At 43.1% G+C, this 26,566-nt stretch overlaps 1 protein-coding gene across 1 annotated transcript in view; it reads right to left on the bottom strand.

Moving 5' to 3' along the window:
* Nucleotides 1-8,058: 8,058 nt before the first annotated feature.
* LOC135877901 (complement receptor type 2-like) overlaps nt 8,059-26,566 on the bottom strand; it is a 31,595-nt gene continuing 13,087 nt past the window's right edge. The window contains exons 7-9 of the mRNA XM_065403424.1: nt 16,556-16,585; nt 15,439-15,468; nt 8,059-8,951 (exon numbers count right to left, since the gene is read on the bottom strand). Of these exons, the coding sequence (XP_065259496.1) occupies nt 8,896-8,951; nt 15,439-15,468; nt 16,556-16,585 (116 nt within the window). The 3' untranslated portion in view covers nt 8,059-8,895. The remainder of the gene's footprint in view (nt 8,952-15,438; nt 15,469-16,555; nt 16,586-26,566) is intronic.

Raw genomic sequence — 26,566 nt, 5'->3', positions numbered from 1 at the left:
TGTACAATGAATGGAGGCCTCTCCAATAAGAGAGAAGCCCTGGTCACATGTGTAAGTTACTGCTGAGCCATAGAGAAACTGTTGTTCACTCTGACCAGTATGGGATCCATGGGTGATATCAGGAGGTGGAAGACAAGGTATTGCTGAAGCAAAGAATGTCAACATGAAAATTAAAGTTTTCATTGAAGGTGAACTGAAGAGAGAGTTTTCACTAAGAAAGTTGCCTCAGATCCCCCCCAAAAAGCCATTTGGAAGGGTACTTAACATTGCATTGTAACATTTGAAGCAAGACCCCTTTCAGATTCTGAAGGTTTTTCTGCTTTTAGGCTTGACCCAACCCAGTACGTCCATTGCTCAAGGAGGATGCTCCATAAAACACCAGCTCTGGAAGATGACCTTAACAGAGCGTGCCCCTTCCCAACATTAGCCTCAGGGAGCCAGAACCTCTTGCCCAGCATCTCTAGATGTAGTATTGTTCCACCAGCAGAAAACAAAGCTAGGACATTTCGTGTAGCAGCAGCAGATTCAAGACTGGACCATCAGCAGCATGACTGACAGACTAAGCCCAGAAAGCATCCATGAGATCAAATTAAAATAGAGACAAATTAATTGTGATTCACTCCCAAAGAGCCTCAGATTTTAAGTGGATAGTCAGGTTTGGGAAGGGTCAAGACATTTTGAAGTCATTATCATGCCTTTTACTTAGTGAACAGCAGGATTACACCAGATACAATAGCAAAGAGGTGCCATGAGGCCTGTTGGATTATGAATATTAAACAGTGCCAGGTGAACAATTTGGAAGGGACTTTGTTTTTAAGCATTGATTCTATTGGAGTCATCCAAACACCATGGTGGACCACAGTATGATTTCATTCTCTCCCCAACCAAACATACATCCTCAAGTTTTACTCTTATTTGGATTAAAAGATGTAAGAACAGAGACTCCTCTGAAGCACCAGCTATGAAGCATCATCTCCAGACGTGAACCGTTCTTAAAATCCTTAAATTAGTTTACCTTGGCAAAGTGGAACCTCCTCATCCCAATCAACTCCATTTCCCACAAGCACACATTGGGTGGAAATCGGTCCAATTAATCTGTAACTAAAGAAAGAAAAAAGGTTCAAATTTGTTACTGAAGTAAGCAAAGAACTAGGTTACAGTTCAGAAAGATGAAACATGGTTTCTTTATGCCAGTAGGTGGAGACAAATGATTGACCAGGGTCATCTCTGCTATAAAACATGATATGTCTAACACCATAGGACCAAGGAACACTAAATAATTAAAGGCAATCTAGAGCTATAAACTGTTAGCCAGAGTGTGCCCTCACTTCTCGTCTACACTAGTCAGATGCTTGGGAATGCTGGTTAATTCTCTGCAAAGGGGAACAAGTGATCCTTCTTCTAAACTGGAGATACAAGTAGTAAGGAGTGCAAATATCTAACAGGTGGAAGAAGGCTCTAATCATCCCTGCAATGGAACTAAATAAATGCCCAGAAAATCATGTTATTTTAAACACGACTGGTCTGCTCACAGTGCTTTCATGTGGAAAAAGGGTTCGGCCTTGCTGGGTAGGAGGCTGTGCCTCATCTGATGTTTCTAGGATGTAGGAAAGTGTTTGAAATGCGAGCTGCCGCCATTCTACACCTTAGGATTACTGTGCTTTTATCTGCAGCAGTACTAGACATCGCTTCTCTGAATGCCCGGTTGTGTTTATAGATTCTAGGACTGGAAGGGACCTCGAGAGGTCATCGAGTCCAGTCCCCTGCCCTCATGGCAGGACCAAATACTGTCTAGACCATCCCTGATAGACATTTATCTAACCTACTCTTAAATATCTCCAGAGATGGAGATTCCACAACCTCCCTAGGCAGTTTATTCCAGTGTTTAACCACCCTGACAGTTAGGAACTTTTTCCTAATATCCAACCTAAACCTCCCTTGCTGCAGTTTAAGCCCATTGCTTCTTGTTCTATCCCTAGAGGCTAAGGTGAACAAGTTTTCTCCCTCCTCCTTATGACACCCTTTTAGATACCTGAAAACTGCTATCATGTCCCCTCTCAGTCTTCTCTTTTCCAAACTAAACAAACCCAATTCTTTCAGCCTTCCTTCATAGGTCATGTTCTCAAGACCTTTAATCATTCTTGTTGCTCTTCTCTGGACCCTCTCCAATTTCTCCACATCTGGGCGGTGCCCAGAACTGGACACAATACTCCAGTTGAGGCCTTAATAACTTAATAAGCATACTTTCTATGCCAATATCTAAGTCGTTAATGAAGATATTGAACAGAGCCGGTCCCAAAACAGACCCCTGCGGAACCCCACTTGTTATGCCTTTCCAGCAGGATTGGGAACCATTAATAACAACTCTCTGAGTACAGTTATCCAGCCAGTTATGCACCCACCTTATAGTAGCCCCATCTAAATTGTATTTGCCTAGTTTATCGATAAGAATATCCTGCGAGACCGTATCAAATGCCTTACTAAAGTCTAGGTATACCACATCCACAGCTTCTCCCTTATCCACAAGGCTCGTTATCCTATCAAAGAAAGCTATCAGATTGGTTTGACACGATTTGTTCTTTACAAATCCATGCTGGCTATTCCCTATCACCGTACCACCTTCTAAGTGTTTGCAGATGATTTCCTTAATTATTTGCTCCATTATCTTCCCTGGCACAGAAGTTAAACTAACTGGTCTGTAGTTTCCGGGGTTGTTTTTATTTCCCTTTTTATAGATGGGCACTATATTTGCCCTTTTCCAGTGTTCTGGAATCTCTCCCGTCTCCCATGATTTTCCAAAGATAATAGCTAGAGGCTCAGATACCTCCTCTATTAGCTCCTTGAGTATTCTAGGATGCATTTCATCAGGCCCTGGTGACTTGCAGGCATCTAACTTTTCTAAGTGATTTTTAACTTGTTCTTTTTTTGTCAATGACTCAGCTTAAGCAGCTCCCCTTACCTTTCCTCCCCAGCAATGTTTTGTAAAATAAAAATCAGACCTAAAGACAACCCATCCTGACAGAAGCGATGGAGAGAAGTCAGCTGCCCTGAGCTGTCACCCACCTGACCCCATCTCCCTTCCATATTTGGCCTATGCACAATGGCACATTAGCCACTGACCGTACAGAGCCTTTGCCCAGGGGCCCTGGCCAATTGGGGCCCCCCGGAAAAATGGGTGCCCCTGCACCCCAACCCGCTCCTTACACCTACCCAGCGCTCCTGCCGGGGAGTGGGGTGGGGGCGCAGGGTCTTGCAGGATTGCCGGGTGGACATGGTAGGACAAGTCTCCACACTCCAACCCTGCTCCCTGGCTGGAGTGCCCAGGGAGGAAGACGGGGAGACTGCAGGTAAAAGGGGTGGGAAGTGCCCCCCCCACTTGCTCTGGCCCATGGCCCCACAAACCCCTAATCCACCTCTGCCTACCCAGGCTGCTATCATCATGATGGCTGGGCCAAACCTGAGTGGCGCTGGAATCATGGAGGTTGTAGCGCCCAGAGCAGGGAGGTGAGCCACAGGAGCTGCCATGTGACCCTTTGAAACAAGCCTTCTGGCAACCCTATTTTATGTCCTGACACACAGGCTGAGAAACGCTGGTATAGTCTTATCTCCTTTCTGACAACGGCCAGTCACAGAAGCTACAGAGAAACCTGTAAAACCTACATTATGGATAATTATGCCCACAGGTGGCCAGATGGAAGGGGGAAGATTCCTCCTAACCCCATATCCTATTGGTTCCCCTCATATCCTAAAGAGGAATACAACTATAAGCCAACTAAATTATCCTAAGTGCATATATTTATATTGCCAAATTAAGGCCCAGACCCTGAAACACTCACATGCATAACTATATTCGCCTGGGTAGACCCATTGATTTATATGGGATAGTTCACAAGTGACATTAAAAACAGTTTTAAGTGTTTGCAGGACAAGAGTTTGAGTGTCTCATCCTTCTTTGAATTCTACCAAGCTCTTTACTTCAAAGTCTCATGGCACTGAGTTCCATGGATTAATTATGCATTTTGTCGAGCAATTTCCTGTTATCAGGCCCACGGGAATCCTGAGTTTAGGCAAATAAAAATTGCCTTTTCCTCATTTAAGCTCAACGACAGAGATTCTCCTTGCCCCCTACAACAAGAATATCCTGAAAATGATTTGTGATGCTTTCTTCACTAATGAAAGCTTATTTCTACAAAGGATGAACAGTATCAGAAATTCAACATTGTTACATGGAGTTCAAAACAGAATGACTGTATCCATGCAAAGTTAGAACTTGTTAGAATGACTGAGAGAACGTCTCTCTTGATCCAGGGAAGGCACAAAAATTGCCTTCTGTTTATTAAGGAGCTGACTCTGCAGAACATTACCGCACATGCTAATGGCCCAACGACTTCTTGCAATTAGTCACATGCTTAAGTCTCCTGAAGGCTAGAGTACAAGTGTCAAAGGCTATGCAAGTAATTCCCATCAGTGTTATAGAATAGTATACGGCTCGATAGTATTCATCACCCTGTATTTCTGGCAGGTTTCCACACCCCATTTAGGGCTTATGTCCTGCCCTGCGGTCCCGGTTCCATTGGTGTCAAGGTTTGGCAGTCAGCCATTTTGAAATGGTTTTTTTTTTTATTACAGTATTTTTTACATTTGAATGGTGGAATGTTGCATGCTTGTGCTTTGATACATTTGGTTGATTGTTTAGAGAAAAAGGTTGAAAGAATAGAGTAAGAAAGCTTAAAGATTAAAAAAAAGCTTTAGTTAGGTTTAGAGGGAAAAAAGAAAAAGGTTATGAAAGAGAAGAAAGATTGGTTACGTTTAGTATGGAGCGATGATTTTTAAATAATAGAAAGGAAAAAATAAGCACAGGGCAAAGAAAATAGGTTTTAGAAAATACAAAAAACAAAGCAATAAGAGGCTGTTACTGAACACATGAGGAGCGAAACATCCTACTCCAGTGATTGTCAGTAGTGAAATGATAGCTGTTCTGGGCGGCGAACCTTGGGAGCTAGCCCCGTCTTTCAGTGTTTTACAGCTACGTCACAGAATGCACTTTTTGAACCAATCCTTTCATACCAAGATTCTAAAACGAGCCTTTCAGAAAAGGACAATCGTGGGGTGTATTACTTGAAAAACTCTAGCCAATGAACATTTGACCGTGTGTATAAAACCACATATTTTTTGTGAACGGCAGTTTTAAAACTGGTAGCCTAGACACAACGGCCATGTCCTTTTACAAGATGCCTACAGACGCCAAGAAGCTGGAATTGCCCATGGGTGTACCAGCTCGTGTTCAGAAGAGAAGACCTATTTACACTTATTTTGCTAAAGAGGCAGACCTGTTGCCGAACCCTGCGTTTCATCCTGAAATTGAACCCAAGAAACAGGACGACTTTATGGAGTCATGGCTAGTTGTAAAAGAGGAAAAGGATAGTGTGTGAAAAAATGTGTTGCCGCTCTGGAGGAAGCAGACTCGAAGGTGGAGGTAAGGCCTTTTTAATAACAAATTGATGAAAAATTACAAATGTTTTATAAATATGTATGGTTAAATATTTGTTTTTTTATAGGTAGGAATGCAAGAAGAGTCTTTATACGAGGACATGGCAACCGAGGGACTGTTGGAGGATAGCAGTGTCGAGAACCAACCGATAGATCCAGAGTCATGGAAAGACAGCGACATTGTTACAGTAAAAGCTTTACCAGTTGTGAAAAAAATTACCACATTTGTGTGTTTAAAAATGATCTCTCTCACACACAGCTGCAGCACAGGTTGACCAGCAAGATGGGAGATAATGAGCCACATACAGAACCTACTGCTTGCAGAAACTTTAGTCTAAGCACACATCACCGCCGGGCTGAACTAGTAGTATTTTACTTCACCATCCCAGTCCCTCAGTAACCTTTACCAAATTTGGTGCATTTCTACATATTTTATGAAAAAACCATTTGTTTACTATTTTCCTGCAGTTGAGAGGCCTTAACTCCACCTTAAAGTGGTTTTTCAACAATTTCCATTTCATAACCTCATTGTATGGAAAGTTATGAGCAGAATCACTATGCCACAGAACAGATGCAGGCTGCTAAGGTGACTCACATCAACTCCCCTTCATCTCAAGTCAGCTCCCAACAACTTTCAATAGGAATTTTCCTCCTTAACTCACTTAGGCTCTTTTGAAAATACCATTAATTGTGTTTAAAATGCCAGTAGCACCCACTGGCCCATCTACACTAAGCTTCCCAATGCTACCACCATTGGTGGTCTTGTGTACACTGAGGGGTGGTCTACACTAATGCTGTAAGTCAATCTGAGTTACGCAAGTTACATAACTGAAGTTGATTTAACTTGGGTTGACTTACAGCGGTGTCTACACCGTGCTGCATTGATGGAAACACTTTCCTGTTGATGTCTGTACTCCACCTCCCTGAGAGGCAGAAGCTGTGTCAACAGGAGAGTACTCTCCCATCAACTTAGTGTCTTCACTGGACCTGCTAAAATCACTGGACACTGCTGCATCAATTGCAGCAGTGCTGATTTAGCCAGTAGTATAGACATGGCCTGAGCCTTTGTCCTGCTTTCAGCCACTAGTGGTCTGACCCCAATATAGCTCCTGTTGTCAGTAGCTACCAGTGTAGTGCTCTGCTCTTGTCCAATGATGATAACAGTCTGCTGCGTGCGTGTTCCCTCTGTGTGCTGCCCCAGCTCTGCGCAGATAGCTGACGCAGCAGACCCCGAGAGGACCCCCAATGACCACAGACTCTAGTAAGGTACGAAGGAACCTGAGCCAGGTTTATTGTCAAACGAAGCACAGTAATAGTTTCCTATAGACTCTACAGGACTTTCTACGAATATGTGCCCCCTGGCAATGGACACAGCTGTCAGTGGCGGGACTGTCCACTGCCCCCTAGGCTGGCCAAAGATACACACTCCGGGACTTACTTTTATACAGTTACAGGACAAATTACTCATCCCTCCTAACGTATTGAGGTACAGCCTCTTGGCTCATTAGGGTGCTGTCTCCCCTTTGATCATGTTGTTCCAGACATACAGATCTATCCGTCATGCTGTCCTGTCTTTAAGATGCACCTGCCTGTTCCTTGTTATGTCTATGGAGTGTCCTTGTATCGGGCTGTCCAGGTGCCATCTTGGCACAAGTTCCTCTTATTAGCCCTTATGTGTGAACGCATCTGCTTCTAACAACCCTCTTCTTGCCAATTTCTGTGAGTGAGGCCTGCCTCTGGCTCACAGCCCAGCTTTTGCTTAGCAGTGCCTGGAAGTACTTTGGTTCAGGCTTCAGACTAGGCCTCTGACACAAGAGTTTATATTTCAGGGCCTCATCTTACTACAGCTCCATCAGTGCTCAGCCAGTGTAGACAGGAAAACTGCTATAAACTGCAGTTTGCATTAGTGCAGCTTACACCTACCCATGCTTGAAAACATAAGCTGAACTAGTGCAAAACAAGGCTTGATATAGGAAACCTGATGTTATGCTGGGGATTTGAACTGCTAACTGAAAATCAGGACACATCCCCAGTGTAGCTAGGACCTTAGCAACAGTGGGAAATTAAAACATCTAAATCCAGCCACATCCTTCAGGTAATCTGAGCAAAGGCAAAGCTTCATTAAACATCTTTGCAGTTTCTAATGAGTATCAGAAATCTGTTTCTATCACATAGATCCTAATTCTATTGTAACGCAGGCAGGATCGGACTGACTGTCTGTTAGCTAAGGCTGTGGACCAGACTCATTTTAGGTCTCTAAGTGGTCTTGGAGCCACTAGATGGGACAGACCACCACACCCAGGAGATGTGTGGGTTATACTATCACGCTAGCATTCAGTTTGGATAGTATTCCGTAGTACATGGCAGTGCGTTGTTACAAGGCTGACAAAGTGCTACCCCTTGCTAGAAAGATCCATGCCCTAGGAAATCATGGATTTTTTGGGATGCAAAAAGTAGTACTAGTTTCATCTGCTCTGGAAAGCAGTTAGTGACCAGATCACAGTAGAGGAGTAGATTTCAACCACATTTTTACATCGCTATTGAAAGTCAGGATGCTATAGTCTTTGTACCATATTCCTTTTATTCAGAGAAAAGGCTTAAGTACAACACAGAAATTCCATTTTTTTCATTTGATAAATATGCAGATGGCCAAGTAAAATTCTGTACAACTTGTATAAATACAAATGATATGTGTTCAGTGATAGTGACAAAATAGCATTTGGTGATGCACACCTTCTCACAGCAGAGAATTATTTCCTGAATGTAATAAGCTTGCTTTAAATGCTACCAAACTTATTTTCAGCTACTGAAATATAAAAATAAAGACATTTAGTTTAGGCACAGAATCATAGAAGAATTTGCTCACAAGTATAACTATTTTACTGCTTACTTATCAGAAAGTGCTCATAAGGAAACAGAGGTCATTTATTTTGGCTCTCAATACTGGCTTAAAAATTTGATAGTGTGGATTCTAAACACCTGAGTCTTACACACATCCACACACTTCACTCTGGGATGCCACACTGAGGACACATTAAATATAAGACTTGGGGTAAGAATAGTTTGGGGGTTTTTTGTTATTGTTTTTGGAGTTTTTTGGACATGAGAGCAAAGGAACACTGATTATTCTGGAGATTTGATTTAAAAACGGAGGATAAATTTGAATTAACAAAAGCCTACAGCAATTCAATGAGTATCTTTGGCATCATTAATCTTTATTTTAAAAGGAATAATAAGTACTTCAAGATCAAAACCTCCAAATAGAAATCTCAACAGGCTCTTGCTCGCAACAGCAAAATCCACAACCCTGAATACAAATGTAATGAGAGGACTCTGGGATCACGAGAGACGTTTAGTGCAATCATATGATGTTTCCTTCAATTTTTCCATTTTCTTCCAACATGTTCACTGTCTGATGAGCAAATTCGTAATCAGCACTGCCAGAATGATAGGCATCTTTCCTGCAAAAGCAAAATAAAGAAAGTTAAAACCAAAGTAATAATGCATAATATCTTGACTTCACTCCAGATGTTTAGGATAATGAGATTTTTCATTTTATGTTCTGTCTGAAAGATTTGTTTAGTTTATAATTGTGTTAATGTAACTCTAAAATTAACAAATTTCCAATTAAAGCAGAGTTCATGCTGTTTCTTCTCAGAGTCCATGTCCAAAACAGAAGAGGCAGAAAAAAAAAATTCATGAGTAGGATTAATCTATAATCAAAGTTGGCAAACAGTGATAAGTTAGCTATTACATATCCTAAATACAGGAGCACTGGACTATCTATGCTCCCTCCCCGTAACGCTCAACTGTTTAGAGCACTGGAAAGGCGAGGGGGTCATCTATAACATAACGCTGTTTTAGGACATATTAGTTTCTTCCACTGACTAATCATATTATACAAGAATCTTATTCAACTGTACACCCCAAGAATACTATGTGGAGTAATGTAGAAGAGTCAACAGAACTTTTGTAGCACTGTCAGGGCCTAGGGTTTCACAGTGAATCCACAATGAAACATCAACACCACCTGAGCTCTTCAGCAGAGATTTGTTTAGCATTTCCTGCCTGCTGTATATAAGCTCCACATATACAATTACATCAATTAAAGTTGCAGCATACAGACTTTATATTACTACTCCTCTACTGAATGAAGTCTCAGATTTAAGGATATAATTGCAACCTTACACCAGAAATGAAAATCCAACATGGGCTTTGTATCATTAATATTCTTCTGGAGAAAATATTTGTTCTTATATTATCAAAATGGTGTGCTCATTGCTAACAATGGTAATATACTGAAGTAATGTTTATATGTTAAGAGAGCCGATAATGACAAGTTACATCACAAGGACATAAGGCACACAATGCATTCATAACTGCTGTAGTTGACAAAATGGTTACATAGAAATGGAGAATTTAGTGAATGTTCACATACGTGTTACATTCAACATATTTGTTCAGGCCACAGAAGAAAGGTAACCTAAGAAAGTAATTTATAGTCTCAATTTGATATGCTGCATTATGTTCTTGAAGATAATGGTTCATCAGAATCTCACCATCTTTTCACATTGAAGTAAATATTTTCTGTAAACCCCTTTCAAGACCCAAGTTAGGTTTTTTCCCCACATTCCTGTAGATCACTGAAGTGCTGATTTGCATCATATAGGCTGAACAGCAGGAAAGGAGAGAAACTAATTCAATAAAGTGTGACTCCAGAATTCAAGAGTAAAAACCAAAGTTGCTTTTGCTTCCTTAAAAGGGGGCTTTTTATATCATTAGAACTCCCAAGAAAACTGATGCTGAATATTAGGAAATTTTTTGATGGCAATGGATTTGGGGGGGTGGGGGGGGAGGGGCAGGGGGAAGTAGTGGAAGCCCTATTACCTGGAACTTTTAAAACTAGCATGGACTAAAATGGTAGAAAAAGTACTGTAGAGAACAATCCTGCCTTTGCAGGGACAGGATGATTCGACAGATCCACACACTTCTATAATTCTATAGTCATCAGGTTAACTGGTTTAAAAAAAAAAAATCCTTGTTATTTCCATATCATTAGATGATTAAAAAAAGTGAAAGATTAAAAAAAAAAAAAAACCTAGTTAATGCTATTTACTTCTGCATTTCTTTCAATGTACTTAGGGATTTTTTTTACTTTCCAAGCACTAGCACAATGAAGCATTGCAGTGTTGCAAACTCTAAGAGAATGTTTAAATCCAAAAATTTTATGTACAATTTTCTATTAAAACTCAATTGTGAAAGAAATCCCATACAAGATAAAATATATATGCAATCTATCCAGCTGTGCCCTTTTAAAGGAGGACAGTTTTCCCTCAAGCTTCCTATCAATATTTATATTCATATTTCTGCCAATCAAACATCCTCAGGGAACTGCAGCAAACAGAGGTGTCAAACTTCAGGTTCACATGATTGGGTGTATAGGATTAATTTATAGTTAGCGGATGTGCTAGTACCCCTTTACTGAGTGAAGTCTCATTTATTTGAGCATATTGCTCTTCTAGAAAACATTCAAAAGAGCTATTAATAGTTTGACAAAAGATTGGTCAATATGCAAATTAAAGTCAAGTATAAAGCTTTTAAAAGTGTTTCCTAAAAACTGAAGTTAAATCACTGGAAAAACCTATGGCTTTAAATTTTCAGACAAACTGTCTCTGGGATTAAGTTAACACAATAACAATACAGAATTTTCTGCTGTAATGTGCGTGTCTTCTCCTATTTAATAGACAGCTCTGGTTAAAATGTATAGGAGGACAACGAGTTACCTCATTTAGGATAGTTCTTTTAAAACTGTCCCCAGTTAAATCCTAGCAAGTCAGTATTTTTCATAGTCAGAGAAAGACTACATAGCAACATGCTACTTGCAAGTCATCTTAATATTGGATTTGTTTTATTCTGGCAGTAAAAGCCCATTTTAAATGCAAGTATCTTTTCTTGTGAACCTCCAACACTAAATATTATTCAAAGATTTTACTAATTGGGCTTCTGACTACAATATTACCTTCAACAAGCACCAGGCTTGACGATCATGACAAAAATGCAACACGTCACAAAAAGCGTAAGTGTTGCTTCAGAGGGATAATGTTTAATAGCTCACGACTTGAATTATATTGCGCTTGAGCACAACTAGTCAATGTACCTCCTCTAAAAAAGCATTAAAGGATATAAAAAATAAAAGGAAAGCTGAAAGTTATACAAAGCAGAAAGGATCTCTAAAGTCAGTTACATGTGTAGCTGGAGACAGCTCTAAATTAACAGTTGTAGGATGCTGCACATCTCATTAGCTTAGACATGTCATGGGACACCATGTGTTGTTAAAGGCTTATGATCACTGGCCTTTGCTTACATATGAAGGACAAAATAAGCCTCAGCACCTGAAATCTCATTTACCCTACAAAAGATATTAGGCAGGGACTTTGTTGAAATGTCCTGTAAGCTAAGAATGTTTATTATGAGGATGGGAAGACTTGAGTCTCTGCCTACACAGGTAACAAGCAATATTGCCATTTCTAAGAATGGTTATACAGTAAAAAGCAGGCTTCACAGCATCTAAGATGTCTCTACCAAAGTCAGGGTTAAACACAAAGACATTTAGATTGAAACCAGATATTGGGTGCAAATCAAAGGCACTTCAGAATCAATAGAGCCCAAGGGAACTTTATTGAAATGGCAGTTGATTTTAAAGCCATTTTAAAAAGCTTTTACACAGTGTTAATTAGCAGCAAGACAAAATCTCCACTGTGAATGCTGTAGCAAGCAGAACTTGAACAGCGGATCAACAGGATTATGTTTTTAGTGAGCCATATTCACATTTTACAAGCTTGAAAATGTTGCAGACATTTCTGAAGACATTCTGGGCCTGAATCTCTTGGGGTCCATGGGAAAAAGCTCTGAGTCACACACCTAGTTTGAGGATAATTCAAGAATTCCTATTTTGTTAATGGGAGAAGAAAATCAAAATAGAAAAAAGACACTTTGGGTTGGGGGATTGGGACAGACACACTAAGGCTGGAGATGCAGTTTCCAACTCGGGTAGACATAGCCCAGTGCTAGCATGCTAAAAACAGAAGTGTAGCTGTGGCGGCACGAGTGGCAAGACACCCTTCCAAGTACAGTGCCACTGCAGCTACACTTGTGTTTTTAGCATGCTAGCTCAATCAGAGCTAATGCAGGTATGTCTACACCTGAGCTCAAAGTTACACCTCCAGCTCCAATGTAGACATACATTAAGTCTCAAACCACCAGACACACCTCCTTCCCTCCCACTGGCCAAGCTGAATGTGCCCTGATTTTTCCTTTTTACATGGATCTACAGTTTAAAAATGGAGCTTTAATTGTCCTTGGTTGTACAAAGGGAGTGATTTGTAGAAGCTGAAAAAGCTCTAGTGTCCCACTTTTAAAAGACTGGTATGTTGACAGGACAGAAATTGATTTCTATTATCTTAGAAATAAGATTATTAAAGTATATAGTATGAAAAGGAGTGTGAGCAAAGCATGTTGATTCCCTACATTATTGCTGGGGACAGAGGGAAATGAGGTAGTAGCGTAGAACCTTTTTGTACAGTGCTTTTGTGCTGCCTGTCCAGAATTTTGGATCATTTATTCATTTTTATGTCCGTACTGATTTTAAAGTAATATTCTGAAAATTTAATCTAACTGCTGAACTTACTAAGTTGTGCAAAAGGGACTATATGCAGTAAATCTCTGCCATGTTTCCCCCCCCCTCCCACTCCCCCAGGCTGCTGAGGAGATGGGCTGAGGGTTAGATGGATATTAAAGGGCAACTATTCATAGTATTACACATAGAGTCCTACATTAAACATCCTATGTTAAAGGAACATTAATAAGGCTGCAAAGTCAAGCACTCCGTTACAAAAAGAAAGAATTAAGGTTGCCTGTACAACCGGAATTGAGCCCCCTTGTCCATACGCATGGTGATCAGTCTTTAGTTATATGATCACCCGCTGTTTTCTCCCCATAGGACCCCTACCTCATTCAGTGCATATGACAGATATTACTCACTTAAGGAGCAGCTTATATTTTGTTTAGAAATATGCTTAGAAAAGAGAAGACTAACAGGGGATATGATGGAAGTCTCCAAAAATCATAACAGTTTGAACAAAGTGTTATTTACCTCCCCTCCCATAACACAAGAATCAGTGGTCACCCTATGAAATTAACAGGCAGCAGGTTTAGCACCAACACAGAGTCAACCTGTGGAACTTGTTGACAGGCCAAAAGTTTAACTGGGATCACAAAAGAATTACGGTAGTTATGTTCATGGAGGATAGTTCCATCAATGGCTATTAGCCAAGATGCTTAGGGATGCAACCCCATGCTCTGGGAGTCAGCACACCTGCCAGCAGCTGAGACTGGGCAACAGGGAATCAATCTCTTGATCATTGCCCTGTTCTGTTCATTCCCTCTGAATCAACCCACAGTGGCCACTGTAAAAAGACAGAATATTAGACTAGATGGACCATTGGTCTGACCCAGTATGGCCATTCTTATGTTGTGTTTTCTCCTTGTTGTACAGCTGTCCCCCCAGGCCTTATTTACTGCACACTCTTCAAACCCTGCTCTGAAGACAAATATTAATTCTGTTTCTGAATCACTAGGCTACACAGTTGTCACAGAACCTCTGTGAGACAAGGGTGTGGAAGTGCTGACAGGATTGGGGCTTGAGTTTCCACAGCCGTAGGGCTGGGTTTTTTTTGGGGGGGGGGGGGGGCGGGGAATGGTTCAGGCAATTAAGCATGTGTTAGTTTTGCTTTATGTAAGGTGGGGTTACTATGCTTAGCAAGACACATTCGGCTGTAAAGATATAAAACAAAAAAAATCAAAACCAGTTCTATCCTAAACTTTCAGCATCCAATACCGATCTCTGCACAACACAAGATGTCTTCCAGCAAAAGCAAATACAACATATACGGTATTCAGCAGCACACTTAGCGTTGTTTTTCTTAATGCAGAATAAATTTTCCTGGAATGGCAAAGTAGCATTACACGAAGCATGATAGAGTTAGAGAAAATAGTCCATTTAAATCACTTAGAAGCTTCTGCACTTGGCTGCTGGTAAAAATTTGAGATGTGATTCTAGAAAAGCCTCTATGTATAGTTGGGAAGTGTCATTACTTCAGAGCTGCACATGAGTGCAGTTTTGGAGAGCCATGCCTTTGCTTTCTCCTCGCATGCAGGTAAGAAAAGATGCAGGCTGCTAAACTAAATAAAAATCAGGTAAAACCTCAGAATATATTAGTGCCGGCAGCAATTGAACTACTATAGGAAAGAAAAGGTGAACTACTCTGAAGAATTAGTGAGACATCAGGATCTATGTTGGTAGAGTGAATCTTGAGAAAACTGAGGGAGAAGCAGATCAGAGTATAACAGCCATTAACATATTTGAATAAAGAGGACAATGATCAATTGTTCCCAATGTCCACTGGAAGGCAGGACAAGAAGTAATGGGCTTAATCTGCAGCAAGGGTGATTTAGATTACATATTAGGAAAAACTGTAATGGAAGTTAAGCACTGATTAAGCTTCCAAAGGAGACTGTGGAATCCCCATCACGGGAGTATTTTAAGAAGAGATTAGACAAATATCTTTCAGGGATGGTCTAGGTGTACTTGGTCCTGCCACAGCACAGGGGCTGGACTTAATGACCTCTCGAGGTCCCTTCCAGCTCTATATTTCTTTGATTCTTTAAGTCAAGCATCTGCCTCATGAGCTTTTATATAGCACCACTGGACAGAACATAATACAACAAGAGAAAAACTAGCTGCTTGGAGTAGATTCCTCACATAGTGAAGCAGTGGGGAAAAAATGGTATGAGATTGAGAAAGTGGAACATTAAATATCTTACGCTATTACTGCATCTTACTATGTAAAGTCTGTGCATTGAATTATTTTTAAAGTTTATATTACTTACCAATAGCAATCGTGGTACCAGTGTTCTGCCCTAGAAATAAAAAACGCAATGTGAGCTGAAGTGTGAAGTTATATGAATGCCAGCTAACTATAGGAATCCATTGATTCATATTGGTGCAACATTTAGTACCTTAAGCCACACGCTAAATTAAATAAATGGACTCAAATTAATACCATCATGCAAATTACAGAATTTATAAAGCATATAGGAAACCATGATCTGATCCCTAGATAATCCAATATTGAAAGAAGAAAGGCAGCTTTTCCAAGTATTCTATTACTTGTACATTGTAATAGAGACATGATGACAGACCTGAGAATTGATAGGGCAAGTCCTCTATAAAGATTTTCTCTATTTTGAATGAATGCTCTCATTTGCAGAATTCTTATGCATCCTTCTGAGATCAAAGGGCCCTCCCCTCCAGATATTGTCAGGATCTCATCTGCCAAATTCTGCACTGACCTGAAGAACAGCTCTGGGGAAGCTTGAAAGCTTCTCTCTCATCAACAGAAGTTGGTCCAATAAAAGATATTACCTCACCCACCTTGTCTCTCTAATATCCTGGGACCCACATGGCTACAACAAAACACTGCACACAAATTCTGCACTGGTCAGCCATATTTTTACCTACAGCAAACGTCACTAGAGGTGGAGTGTGTGAAAGTGAAATGAATTATATTAAAGAAATAGAATGAATTAAAGAATGCTGTATGTACCTTTAAGTAGAAATGAGAAATGCTGCAAGCCAGGAGGCAGGAAAGCAGACATTAACTGCTTAATGAATTGCCCCACTTAAGGGCAATTGGTGAAGCATTAGCCTTAGATAGACTTATAGAAAGAGACCTTCTAAAAATGTTCAAATGTATTAGTGGCACGTGAAACCTTAAGTGAGAGTGAATAAATGAAGACTCGGCACACCACTTCTGAAAGGCTGCCGACCCCTGTAATACAGTAACAGCAAAACTAGCTGCCCGGAGTACATTCCTCATGTAGTGAAGCAGCGGGGAAAAATTGTATGAGATGAAGATAGTGGAACATTAAATATCTTACTCTATTACTGCATCTTACTACGTAAAGTCTGTGCATTGAATTATTTTTTAAATTTTAAGTTACTTACCAGTAGCAATCGTGATACCAGTGTTCGACCCTAGAAAGAAAAAATGCAAGGTGAGCTGAAGTGTGAAGTTATATGAATGCCAGCTAACTACAGGAATCCATTGATGCATATTGGTGCAACATTCAATACCTGAAGCCACACCCTAAATTAAACAAATAGACTCAAAATTAATACCATCATGCAAATTACAGAATTTATAAGACATATTGGAAACCATGATTTGACCCCTAGATAATCCAATATTGAAAGAAGAAAGGCAGCTTTTCCGGGTATTCTATTACTTGTACATTATAATAGAGACATGATGACAGACCTGAGAATTGACAGGGCAAATCCTCTATAAAGATTTCCTCCATTATGAATGAATGCTCTCATTTGCAGAATTCTTGCGCATCCTTCCGAGACCAGAGGGCCCTCCCCTCCAGACACTGTCAGGATCTCATCTGCCAAATTCTGCACTGACCTGAAGAACAGCTCTGGGGAAGCTTGAAAGCTGGTCTCTCACCAACAGAAGTTAATCCAATAAAAGATATTACCTCACCCACCCTGTCTCTAATAGCCTGGGACCGACGTGGCTACAACAAAACACTGCACACAAATTCTGCACTGGTCAGCCATATTTTTACCTACAGCAAACGTCACTAGAGGTGGAGTGTGTGAAAGTGAAATGAATTATATTAAAGAAATAGAATGAATTAAAGAATGCTGTATGTACCTTTAAGTAGAAATGAGAAATGCTGCAAGCCAGGGGGCAGGAAAGCAGACATTAACTGCTTAATGAATTGCCCCACTTAAGGGCAATTGGTGAAGCATTAGCCTTAGATCATAAGAGTTAATAAGGAAGCAGGATATGCATATTGTGCCCCATGCAAATTTTACAATTTTGCTCTCTCTGTCCCTTTGTTTAGTTCGCACCCTTTTATCTGTATAAATAAGACTGTTTGAATCTTGCATGGAGGCTCACATTATCTGAATGTATTAGCAGAGCACTGTGCTAATAAACAGAATGGTCTTGTCAAAATTGTGAGTCCTGATTCTAACTTTGACAATTTGGAGGTTCCACCGAGATGGCAACCGTCTTCACTGGGGCTGTGTGATTTCTGACCGTTTTTGTAGGACGACCGTGGTAGCCGGCACCTGGGCATTTGGCCCGAGCGGTCCTCCTCCTTAACGGAAGAGCGCACAACCACAGTGAGGTCTACGCCATTGGACCTGTTGGTTCCCACTCTGTTCTAGTAGGGATCCCAGGATCTGACATCAGGAATCTGGTCAGGTAATTATTTCTGTGTTTTGTCCGGACTGAGGACTGTCCTGTCTCTGTGTCTATCCGTCCTCCTGTGGAGTGTTTGAGTCTGGGTGCCGTCTCCGTCCGGGGATCAGCCGACCAAGGGGTTCCTGTCCCCGCGGTCTGAGGGAGTGAAATCTGCACAATCACAGCCGCACCGCACCTTAGGTGAAACCCTTGGTGTGAAAGCAAGGGCGATTGAGGCAGTAGCCTGTGGGCTCCTTGTGTGTGTTGCACCGGGCATCGCTCTGACAAACCCGAATTTCCTTCTTGTGTGATTGGTGTGTGTGTAAAGTCCTCCTGTATGGGTAACCAGACGTCTAAGTCGGGTCAGTTCCCTAAAGGAACGCCGGCTCATTTTATGTATTTTAGGAAGGGTCTGGACTCCTGTAAATTTCTGGAAAAATGGAATAGGCTAACTCAGGGAGATCCCAAAACTCAGTGGCCACTGTTAGGATCTTGGGACAAGGACCGAGTGGACGTCTTAAAAGACAAACTCGGCCAATCTAAAACTAAATTGGCCAGAGGAGAGGTTGATTGTTTCATGCAGTGGTGGGAAGAGGCAAATCGTAGGTGGACAGAATCGAAACTCGCCTCTCTCAAAGATTCAAATGATAAGTTAAAAGCTTTATTGAAAACCTCCTCTCCCACCACCAGACCGAGCGCTCCCCTTTACCCCGTTCTCTGAGCAGATCCCCCTTCATACTCCTGTCTCTCTGTGAAAAAAGATGAAGAAAACTCCTTGTTAGATTCTGGGCATGATGATGAGGAAGACGCATTAATTGGCTTGGCAGCCTTGCGTCAGATCAATAGACTGTCACCAGATTCCCCCAACTCAGGAACAATTTCCAGAGATCTCCAGTTCAGACCCGTCCGGATCATCCGATACCACCCAGGCCCATTCCTCTGATCCTGCTCTGCCCCGTAAAAGCTTACGCTTGGGCCTTAAAAATATCCAGGCTCCCCTCCAAATCCTGCATACTGGGGGCCAAGACGGGGGTCCCACTTGGAGCTATAAACCTTGGACTCGTACAGCGCTCCTTTCAGTTGTAAAAGGCTTTCCAAAGCCCCGGGAAAATCCTACCAAATTCGCAGAGGAATTTGTTAGTATGTGACACCTATGAACCCTCTGAGGCAGACCTCCTGCAGCTGTGCAAGCTACTTACCCCTAGTGAGCATGAAAAATGGCTCACAGCAGCAAACTGGCTCGCAGCTGACCGCCACTCTACTTTACTAGACATCGGTCCTAATGCTGAATACCGGAAAAGGTGTAAGGAGCGAGCTAAAAATCTATTTGAAGCCATCCCTCGGGTATGGACTCCTAAAACCAACTGGACGGCCATAAACGGCTGTAAGCAACGACAGGGAGAAAACCCGGGCGACTATCGCTCCCGGTTAACTGACATTTTTCTGCAACATTCTGGTATACAGCAACCGGATAAAAATGGACAGGGTGCCCTGGCTAATGCGTTTGTTAATGGCCTCCTACCTGCTGTTGGCAATATGCTAAAACGAATAAGTGTTGGGTGGGAGACCGAAACCATGGACAAATTGCAAACAGTGGCAGAGCACTGCCAACGTACTTTAAAAGGAAAGGAGGAACAATCAGCTGAACAGTTAATGGCCCTGCAAATACAGCATTATTCAGGGCAGGGCAAACAGTACCGGGGACGGGGAAAATACCAGGGACGGGGACGTGGTCGAGGGAGGGGCCGAGGAACTGAATTTTCTGGTTATGGGGATGTTTGTAATCACTGTAAGCAGCCTGGACATTGGAAGAACAAATGTCCGAGCCGGCCTGATAACCCTGTAAATAACCAGCTAGACCCCCTGCCGGCACAGCCAGTCAGTTCCCAGCCTTACTTTGTCCCACAGCAATGACGGGACACCGGGGAACCTCAGGAAATTTTAGCTCCTTTACTACCTCTCACTCCCACGGGTGAGTGTGTGTTAACCATCAATGATTTGTCTCTCCCTTTCCTTGTTGATACGGGAGCTTCGCTCTCTGCAGTTCGTACTACTGACCTGCCTGCGGTTCCCCGCTCCGGAAAGACTGTGTCTGCTGTGGGCATTTCGGGAATCCCAACCCCTTATCCCCTTTCAAAACCTCTACCAGTCCAGGTTGGTCCCCTATCCGCAGATCATGCCTTCCTTCTCTCTGACTCCACTCCGGTAAACCTTTAGGGTCGGATCTGTTATGTAAACTTGGCTGCACCATATACTGTTCCCCGGATGGTGTCTATTTGCAAATTCCCCAGTCCTGAGTGATTCTGTGGCCTCCCTGCTGTCTGAAACCCCCCTTTCCACCCCAGTCCCTTGTTGCCCACCGGTCCCGTCCCTTGAACACCTAATTTCGCAGGTCCCATCTTCTCTGTGGCCAACCCATCCCTCTGAGGTGGGCCACCTAAATACTGACCCCGTCTGCATTACAGTTGACTCCTCCAAACCTCTGCCTCGCCTGTCTCAATACCCTTTAAACCCCGAAGCCGAGGCTGGCATTGCTCCGGTCATGACCGCCCTGCGGGAGCAAGGCATTATTGTCCCCTGCTCCAGTCCCTCTAACACCCCATCCTCCCAGTTCGAAAAGCTGATGGCAAATCATGGCGATTTGTTCAGGACCTTTGAGCCATTAATCGTATTGTCATACCCGCCTTTCCTGTTGTCCCTAACCCAGCAACGATTCTGGCTTCTATCCCACCAGATGCAACTCATTTTACTGTTGTTGATTTGTGTTCTGCTTTCTTTTCTGTTCCGGTTCACCCTGACTCCCAGGACCTCTTTGCCTTTTCTTACAAGGGACAGCAATATACATGGACTACGCTTCCCCAGGGGTATACTGAAAGCCCATCTTACTTTTCCCAGGCACTAGCCCGAGACCTAGCTGACCTTGTTTTCCCATCCGGGTCCACTCTAGTCCAATATGTAGATGATCTACTCCTCTGTTCCCCCTCGTTATCTGCCTCAAAAACTGATTCTTTAGTGCTCCTTACTGCCCTAGCAAAAAAAGGTCACAAGGCTTCTCGCTCTAAACTACAGCTCTGTCAAGCCTCTGTCACATACCTTGGTTTTCTCCTCTCCCAGGGTTCCCGTACACTTTCTCCCGCCCGTGTCCAGGCTATCCTTAGCTTTCCCCGACCCCGTTCCCCACGCCAGGTCCGAAAGTTTTTGGGCATGGCTGGATTTTGCAGGCAATGGATTCCCCAATATGCCTCCCTTGCAAAACCTCTCCAGGAACTCACTCGACTCTCTGTGCCTGACCCCATGCCATGGCCCCCTGAAGCAGACTCTGCCTTTGTTTCCCTCAAACAGGGTTTGGCTTCTGCCCCCGCTTTAGGGCTGCCTGACTACTCTAAGCCTTTTACCCTTTTCTGCCATGAACAATCTGGGTGTGCACTTGGAGTTCTCACTCAGGTGCACGGAGGCAAGAACCACCCAGTGGCTTACTTCTCTGCCACTTTGGACCCTGTGGCCCAAGGCTTACCCCCCTGCCTGCGTGCTGTGGCTGCCGCAGCACGCCTAGTCGAAATGTCCGAATCTCTTGTCCTTCGCTCTCCCCTTACCCTCATGGTCCCTCACTCTGTGGAAACCCTGCTGTTACAACGCAACACAGGCCACCTCTCCTCCGCTCGCCTTACCAGGTATGAACCTTTACTGCTGTCAGCTTCGTATATTACCGTGAAGCATTGTTCTCAGTTAAACCCTGCCATTCTCCTTCCTTTGTCTGATGACGGTGATCCCCACGACTGCCTTGCAACTGTTTCTGCTGTCACCGTCCCGCGCCCTGACCTCTCTGATGCCCCTCTCCCTACCTCTGACCTTGTTTTGTTTACTGATGGTTCCTGTTTTCGAGACAACCAAGGTTGTCTCCTTGCAGGGTACGCTGTAGTGTCACTCGCTGAGACCCTAGAAGCTGCGCCTTTACCTTCTGTAACCTCAGCACAAGTTGCCGAATTGGTTGCCCTCACCTGTGCCTGCTTTTTGGCAGAGGGACGCTCCGCCACTATTTACACTGACTCCCGCTATGCTTTTGGGGTTGTACATGACTTTGGCACCCTCTAGCAAGCTAGGGGTTTCCTTACTTCCGCCGGTACCCCTATTAAGAATGGCCCCTACATCGCTGCTCTTGTATGCAGTTTTACTTCCGTCTGCTCTAGCTATTGTTAAGTGCCCTGGCCACTCAATGGCAGATACTGATGTTGCTAAGGGTAACGCATTTGCTGACGCCTCTGCTAAACATGCTGCTGCCATAAAACCTTCCCCGGATGCATTTCTAGGTTCCCTTTCTGTTTCTATACCACCGCCGTCCCTCACTAACCTCACCCTGCTCCAAGACTCTGCCCCAGAAGCCGAAAAAGACTCCTGGGTTGCCCAGGGTTGCGCTCTATATCCTGATTCCCTTTGGCGTTCGCCTACTGGTGCCTTTGTGGCCCCCTTTTCACTCTACCCGTCGCTGGCCGACCTGCTACACGGTGTTTCGCATGTCGGAAAGGAGGGAATGGTCTCTGCTGTAACTAAGGCAGGATGGTGGGCCCTCCATTTCAGCTCTTTTGCAGCCCGCCACTGTGCTGCCTGTACCACTTGCCAAAGCCACAATATTGGCAAATCTGTAAAAGTGGCTCAGGGATTCCGGGGCCTGCCCCAAGCACCATTCTTGCATTGGCAACTTGATTTTGTACAAATGCCTAAGTGTCAACAACATGAATTTATTTTGGTTATGGTATGTTTATTTTCTGGTTGGATTGAAGCCTTTCCTTGTCGCAAGGCTGACTCACTGTCTGTTGCTAAATGTTTGTTAAATCATATTATGCCTGCCCAGGGAATTCCTGCCACTCTGTCCAGTGACTGGGGTACACATTTTACTGGACAAGTTGTCCAACACCTGGATCGTATATTACATATCACACACCTGCTGCACTGTCCCTACCACCCACAAAGTGCAGGTGCTGTGGAAAGGCGAAATGGTGTACTTAAGAATAAGCTTGCTAAGATTTGTGACTCCACAGGGTTAAGCTGGCCAGCAGCTTTACCACTAGCCCTTATGGAAATGTGGTCCACTCCATCCCAAAGGCATAAATTGAGTCCCTTTGAAATTGTCATGGGACGCCCCATGCGAGCTATGGCTACCATTACTCCAGTCCCAGACTTGAACTTGACTCACAGTACGCTCCTTCAATATTGCAAGGGATTAATGCAAGCTGTAAGTCACTTCCATTCACAGGTTCGAGCCGCCTGGCCAACAGAACCCACCTCTGACGCTTGCCACGACCTCGAGCCAGGTGACTGGGTCTACGTACGGCACCATCATCGAAAACACACCTTGAAACCCCGATGGAAGGGTCCTCATCAGGTACTGCTTACTACCCAGACAGCTGTTAAACTATCTGGCATTGCAGCGTGGATACATGCTTCGCAGTGTAAGAAGACACCCTCCCCAGCGAACCAATCATCACCTCAGAACGGCGCAGAGTCAATTTTGACTCCGGAAGAAGACGTAGAGGAACAGCCTGCAATACCTTACCGTCTACGCTCTCGTAAGGGTTGCCAGAAGCAGACGACGACCTAAAGCAAGGCCCGAGAAGGAGCAGTAGTGAGCCTAGCGCCTGCTGGACGCAAAACCGTGACTGCGGTTCCCTCAGTTGAGGTTGTCAGAACCAGAAGGGCCTTGCCTCCAACATGCGCTTCTGGTGGCACCTGTTCCTCGGCTGCTGGTGTCTTAAGGTCTGGGGAGTCCACAATGACAATTCTTTTATCCAGCAGCAAGTGTGGATAGCTCAGACCCTTAATATTTCTAATTGCTGGATCTGCAGCCACATCCCAGCTCACTCTCAAGCTGGTGTTCCTGTCCTGGCAATCCCACTCAATTCCCCAGACCTCACTGGAGGACTTCGTCCGTTTAACAAAACATGGAACAATAATGACACTTGGGAAGCAGTAGGAATAAATGTATCTAAATGCGTAAGTGTGGTGGAGGGAAAAGGTCATTGGTGTTGGGTGTGTAATGGGACAGGGCTGGATCTGGGAAAAAGTCATTGCCTTCAGCATATTGTGGCCAATGGTGTATGGGATTATTCAAACAAAACTAAAGAGTGGCGGGCCGGTTATGGGGATATGAATTTTTTCTCGACCTGGGATCAAATAGAAAAAAATCAATCTCATGTTCCCCCTACAGTAATCTTAGTGAAAACAATACAATCTTTCAATGCCATGCAAATAACACCACTCCTCGTAAGGAGAATTACCCTGTGCCCTTCAGAGGATATTACTCCTCCTTTGTAGGCACCTATGTGACAAATGGGCGCAACCGATCCTTCCCAGCCTTAATAGGCCATCATTGGGTTTGTGGGACCAAAGCTTATACTGCGTTACCAGCTAACTGGTCAGGTATCTGTTATCCCGCCCGACTCTTCCCACAATTCCGAGTGCTAGGGTCCTTCCCACGAGAACGCCTTCGAAATTTCAGGCGAAGAAGGGACTTACCAGATGCCCAATGGTATGTAAATAACATAAGCCCCTTGACCTGGGAAGAGGCCATTGGCGGTTCCCTTATCCCACTTGGGGGAGTAATACACCATGCAAAAAGGCTCCTAAGGTTACAAGCAGTAGTTGAAATAATGGCAAATGAAACCGGAGAGAGTTTAAAGACCCTGGCCAAAGAAACAGGGACGATTTGACAGATGGCCCTCCAAAACTGTCAGGCATTGGACATAGTGCTGGCGGCCAAAGGAGGGACCTGTGCTCTCATTGGAAAAGAATGTTGTGTGTTCATACCTGACGACACCAATGAGGTAATAGATCGCGCTAGTCACTTAGAACAAATTGCATACCTTCCCCATGAAGAGCCAAGTTCTTTATGGAAGTTGTTAAGTAAACTATTCAATTTCTCTGGCATAGGAAACTGGTTGTTTCAGGGAGCCCTGACTATCCTGTGTGGAATGCTAATGATTTTTGTATGTTTTCAGTTAATCTCCTGTTGTATCCAGAATTGTGTAAGGTATGCCACCCAGGTGACTGCCCCAAAACAGAGTGCTAATATGATGATGTTAAATATCACTGATGAATGAAGAGATAAAGAACTATTAATATGTGGAACCCAGTAATTGTTGGTCTTTGCATAAGCTTGACCAAAAGGAGGGATTGTGAAAGTGAAATGAATTATATTAAAGAAATAGAATGAATTAAAGAATGCTGTATGTACCTTTAAGTAGAAATGAGAAATTCTGCAAGTTAGGTGGCAGGAAAGCAGACATTAACTGCTTAATGAATTGCCCCACTTAAGGGCCATTGGTGAAGCATTAGCCTCGGATCCATAAGAGTTAATAAGGAAGCAGGATATGCATATTGTGCCCCATGCAAATTTTACAATTTTGCTTTCTCTGTCCCTTTGTTTAGTTTGCACCCTTTTATCTGTATAAATAAGACTGTTTGAATCTTGCATGGAGGCTCACATTATCTGAATGTATTAGCAGAGCGCTGTGCTAATAAACAGAGTGGTCTTGACAAAATTGTGAGTCCTGATTGTAACTTTGACAAGTGTTTGGATCAGCTACCATAAAACATGTAACTACAGGACTAGTGACATCAAGTTATCTGCCAACCTGTACTTATTTGGGAGTAGAGAAGCAGAAACAAGAGAAAAGTGGTATTTTTATTTTGATACTCCTGCTGTCATTACCAGAGGATCAGTGAACTCAAGCCTAACCATTACTTACAGAACAAAAAGTGAACTGAGTAGACATCTCATCGGAGTGTAGTTTGACACTTGACTACCAGTTAAGCCTGTAGTTGCTTGTACCATTACTGTGCAGAATTCGGATTGATGGTTTCCTACAGCTGGCATTTTATATAGATATACTGAGTGAACGGGCATCAGCAGGTGGGTATTACCATACACAGACCAGTGGGGGGGAAAAAAGTAGCAAAGGAAGAGATAGTTCTGGGTGGGAGACAAGACTACTGCAGAGGTACAGAAAGTAATTCCAGCCTCAGGCTTATAATTCACACCTGAGCATATGGGGCATTCAGGTGACCACTACCGTACTTTATGAAGCACTACATATTAAGTGCAAATTGAAGTGCAATAATTGAATGCTCCAGTTCAATGTGTCAACCAAAGCCTCTGCTATCCACCATGAGAATTCTAGGCATCTGATCACAGTGGTTTTTCGCTCCCTTTATAGTCATCAGGTTTACCTGGGCTCTTTAGGGCCATTTGGGGTTGTGTTCAGAGTAGGTTCTGCATAAATAGGAGACTTACAAGAGGATACAGGAGCAACCCACTTATCTGAATGTGCTGAACAAAGCCACGCCACGCATGGAAAGACCTCAAAGGCGACAAGACAATTACAGTGATTTTACAATGTTAGTTTGCAACAAAACTTGCTAAAAAGACCCAGTCCCAAGATTGCTCCTTTTCTCTCCCATCGAAGGATCGAGCACTACCTCCTAGCACACTACTGAACTACGAAACACAGACAAGCTATTTTACCCATTTTGTTTTCCTTAAGGATTTCTGTTGAGTTTGCACAGTGAAAAAAGTGTCCACATGCATTAGGTATATTACTCTTACAGCCATGCCAACAACTAACTCTTTGAACCAGAAGCCATCTACTCCTACAAAAAACAATTAGTATTTAGTACAGTTTTTGAGATGGATTATCTTCGGCCAAGTCAACATGCCAGGAGTGCCACACCCCTTAGGAGCCTGTAAGTGTCTATTCCCTCACTTG

This window comes from Emys orbicularis, chromosome 4 (assembly GCF_028017835.1).
Source record: "Emys orbicularis isolate rEmyOrb1 chromosome 4, rEmyOrb1.hap1, whole genome shotgun sequence".
NCBI lineage: Eukaryota > Metazoa > Chordata > Testudines > Emydidae > Emys > Emys orbicularis.
The sequence above is the reverse complement of the archived record's forward strand: the minus strand, read 5'-3'. Positions and strand labels throughout refer to the sequence as shown.